Source organism: Macrobrachium nipponense, chromosome 12, assembly GCF_015104395.2.
Source record: "Macrobrachium nipponense isolate FS-2020 chromosome 12, ASM1510439v2, whole genome shotgun sequence".
Classification (NCBI taxonomy): Eukaryota; Metazoa; Arthropoda; class Malacostraca; order Decapoda; family Palaemonidae; genus Macrobrachium; species Macrobrachium nipponense.
In genome coordinates this window covers 77,341,020-77,344,561 of record NC_087205.1, presented here as the reverse complement: position 1 = coordinate 77,344,561, position 3,542 = coordinate 77,341,020, and the positions used below count along the sequence as shown (strand labels likewise).

Here is a 3,542-nt window from a genome sequence, read left to right as displayed (position 1 = left end):
GCTGAACGCTCTCGCGGAGGGAAGTAAGAACAAAGCGAATGATGAACTACATACAGAGAAAATTGTGAATAAGCGTTGTCCTTACAAATACTCCCCCCTTAAGACAATAATTAGGCATAATTGTTGGCTGATTTCTTTGTACTTCAGATTGTTACTCGAGGAAGTGAGCTGGGCGGCAGAGCCGCCCTCGGGTGCGCGATATCAGTTGCTGTGGTAGATCTTCGGGGGTTTCTGGGGACGGGATGCCTCCCCTGAGGTGATCCTCGGGGGGTTCGACCGTCTTCCGAGGGCGGCCGCGGCTACGACTGGGAGGTTTGGCGATCGAAGGAGCCGCTTCTTTCCGAGGAAGATTGAGGCGCCCTATGGAATCCGCGTCTGCGGGGTCTTCGTCCATGATGAAGGCTGGTTTCAGGCGATCGATTGTGACCCAGTCCTCGTGAACATTGATGGATATAAGATACGCCTTGTCAGTGCATTGTAGGACGCGGAAGGGGCCTCGGTAGGGTCTCGTTAGTGGCAGGTGTCGTCCCTGATGAAGACGTGTTTGCACGATGATAGGGCCTTTGGGAGGAAGCGTTTGGTCCTGTCGGAGAAGGTTTTGACGCAGGGTGTGAATTCCGCCGATTCCCACCCGAAGCCTGGCGATGGAGACGTCGGCGTCGTCAGCATTGGTCGGGAAGAACTCGTCAGGGACTGTTAATGGCTCCCCGTATACCTTCTCCGCGGGTGATGCCTCGCCGTTCGCCCGCGGGGCGGTCCTGAGACCGAGGAGGACCCATGGTAGCTGGCTCTTCCAATTTTCGCCGGTGAAGCGCGCCATTAGGGAAGCCTTGAACGATCGGTGGACTCTCTCCACCATGCCGTTAGCTGCTGGGTTGTAGGCAGTGGTGGGGTGTAGCGATGTCCCCATTAGGCGGGCCAGGGTGGTCCACAACTCCGACAGGAAAACTGGTCCGCGGTCCGTCGTGATCTCGTCTGGCACTCTGAATCGACTGATCCAACTGGCGAGGAGGGCTTTGGCGCATGCTTTCGTGGTTGCCTCCGACATCGGCGTTGCCTCAGGCCATCTGGTGGAGCGATTGATTATCGTCAGGAGGTATCTGGCGCCTTCCGACGGGGGCAGGGGGCCCACGACGTCTATGTGGATGTGGCCCAATCTTCATTTCGGCTGCGGGAATTCCCCCACGCCTGATTCTGTGTGCCGACTGATTTTGCTAGTTTGGCAAGGCACGCAGGTCCTGGCCCACTCGAGGGAGTCCTTCCGAATTCCATGCCAGACGAACTTCTCCGTCAGGAGGCGCATCGTCGTCCAGCCCGAGGGGTGCGAGAGTCCATGTATGACGTTGAATATGGCTTTCCTTTGGGAGGCTGGGATCAACGGGCGCTGGCGGCCCGGGCTGATGTTGCAGAGGAGCGTCGTGCCCGCGTGTCCAAAGGGCACGTCTTCCCACTTGAGGGCAGTGATAGCTGTGCGGTATGCGGCGGTCTCCGGGTCGGCGGCCTGTTCTTGGGCGAGGTCTTCGTGTCGATCCCGAGATGCACGGCGTTGATTTCTATCCTCGACAGGGCGTCCGCCACGGGGTTCTTCTCGCCAGGCATGTACTGAATGGTGCAATCGAACTCTGCGATGGCTGCCAGGTGCCTCTGCTGTCTTGCTGACCAAGCGTCGCCCGCCTTGGTGAAGGCGTGTACCAATGGGCGGTGGTCTGTCCTGATCATGAAAGGGGCGCCCTCGAGGAGGTAGCGGAAATGATGCACTGCTTGGTACACCGCCAGTAGCTCGCGGTCGAACGTGCTGTATCTCGTCTCGGCGGCTGACAGTTTTTTACTGTAGAAGGAGAGTGGCTGGGGCCCGCCCTGGACCATCTGCTCGAGGACAGCCCCACAGGCGACGTTGCTGACGTCAGTGGTGAGGCGTAAGGGTGCAGAAGGGTCTTGGTGGCATAATGTTGCGGCTCTGGCGAGGGCCCCCTTCGTCTCGGGTCTTGGTTTCCCCTTCAGGACTTGTATTAGAGGAGACATGGTGCGGGCGGCATCAGGGATGAACCGGCGGTAGTAGTTGACCATCCCGATGAACTCCTGCAGGGACTTGATCGTGGTTGGGGTTGGGAACTTCTGCACCGCGCCTACCTTCGAGGCCATGGGGCGCACACCTGCCGCGGAGATCTTCTGCCCGAGGAAGTCCACCCTCTCGGCGCCGAAGGTGCATTTGTCGAAATGGACTACCAGCCCGTTTTCCTGCAGGCGCTTCAGGACCGCTCGGACATGGTGTAGGTGCTCCTCCGGGGACCTGGAAAAAATTAAGATATCGTCGATGTAGCAGACGCAGAAGGGCAGGTCCCCCAGGATGCTGTCCATCAGGCGCTGGAAGGTGGCCCCTGCGTTTCTCAGGTTGGAGGTGGAGTAATGGAAGACGTAGGAGCCAAAAGGCGTGATGATGGCGGTCTTAGGGACATCCTCGGGGTGCACTGGAACCTGTAAATAGGATTTTAAGAGGTCCATTTTTGTGAAGACTTTCGCCCCATGGAGGGCCCCGGTCAAATCCTGCATGTTTGGCAAGGGGTATTGGTCAGGGATTGTAGCGAGGTTGAGTCTCCTGTAGTCTCCGCAGGGCCTCCAGGTACTGTCAGGTTTCTGTTCCATGTGCAGGGGCGACGCCCAAGGGTTTGACGCTTTCTTGCAGATGCCCATTCGTTCCATTTCCGAGAACGCCTGCTTTGCATCCTGGAGGCGGCCCGGAGGGAGTCGTCGGAACTTCGCGTGTGTCGGGGGCCCCGTGGTGGTGATGTGGTGGAATATTCCGTGCTTGGGCGGCGTCCCTGCCACCTGACGAAGTTCCGGTTTGAAGACTTCAGGGAATTCCTGCAGGAGGTTGCCGTACTTGTGGGGGGCGATGGTACAAATTGTAGGGGCGCCCGGGCCCGCTGCCAGTGATAGGGAACGGCATGTCCCCGTCTCGAGGAGGCGTTTGCGGCCCACATCCACCAGGAGGCCGTTCTGCGCCAGGAAATCTGCCCCAGTAGTGGGGTCCTGACATCCGCGATGGTGAACCCAGATGTAGTTTCGCCCCAAGATGGATATCTCGAGGGACTTCGTCCCGTAGGAATGGATGAGGGTCCCGTTTGCGGCGACGAGGGCGGTTGTTTTGTCAGGTTCGCGGCTACGGTCTTTTCCTGATGGCCAGAATATCGAGTGCATTGCCCCCGTGTCCACCAACATCCTCCGGCCAGAGATCGCGTCACGGACGTAGAACCCTACGGTGTGTGGTTCCGACAAGGCCGTTGCCACGGGCGACTTTGGTTTTGTCTGCCGTCGCCATTTTTTGACTGCTGGAAGGTGCAAGGGCTTTCGCACCTCTTGGAGAATCTCCCGAACCTCCAGTGGTAGCGGCACCAGGAGTTTTCACCGCGCTGCATGTGGGAGGACTTCCCCTGGGATACGGCGCCGATCTCTTGCGTTGGGTCGTCGTCTTCTTCTTCTCCCTTCTCTGCGGCTAGGCACATGGAGGATCGGGGGGCGGCGAGCTTCGCGGCATTGTTCGA

The 3,542-nt window shown here is 58.9% G+C and overlaps 1 protein-coding gene across 1 annotated transcript; it reads right to left on the bottom strand.

Annotated features, from left to right (window-relative positions):
• Positions 1-151: 151 nt before the first annotated feature.
• Positions 152-1,048, bottom strand: LOC135224849 (uncharacterized). The gene is made up of 2 exons (XM_064264173.1): positions 462-1,048; positions 152-305 (listed from the first exon to the last, which is right to left on the bottom strand). Exons 1-2 carry the CDS (start codon positions 1,046-1,048, stop codon positions 152-154), a joined length of 741 nt encoding a protein of 246 aa, XP_064120243.1.
• Between the last annotated feature and the right edge of the window lie 2,494 nt (positions 1,049-3,542).

Bases quoted from the DNA above. Each gene is read 5' to 3' on its own strand.
- LOC135224849 (XM_064264173.1), bottom strand. From the start codon at position 1,048: ATGTCGGAGGCAACCACGAAAGCATGCGCCAAAGCCCTCCTCGCCAGT. The intron at 306-461 runs GTATCTTATATC...CAAACCTCCCAG, and splicing joins CTACAATGCACTGACAAGGC to TCGTAGCCGCGGCCGCCCTC.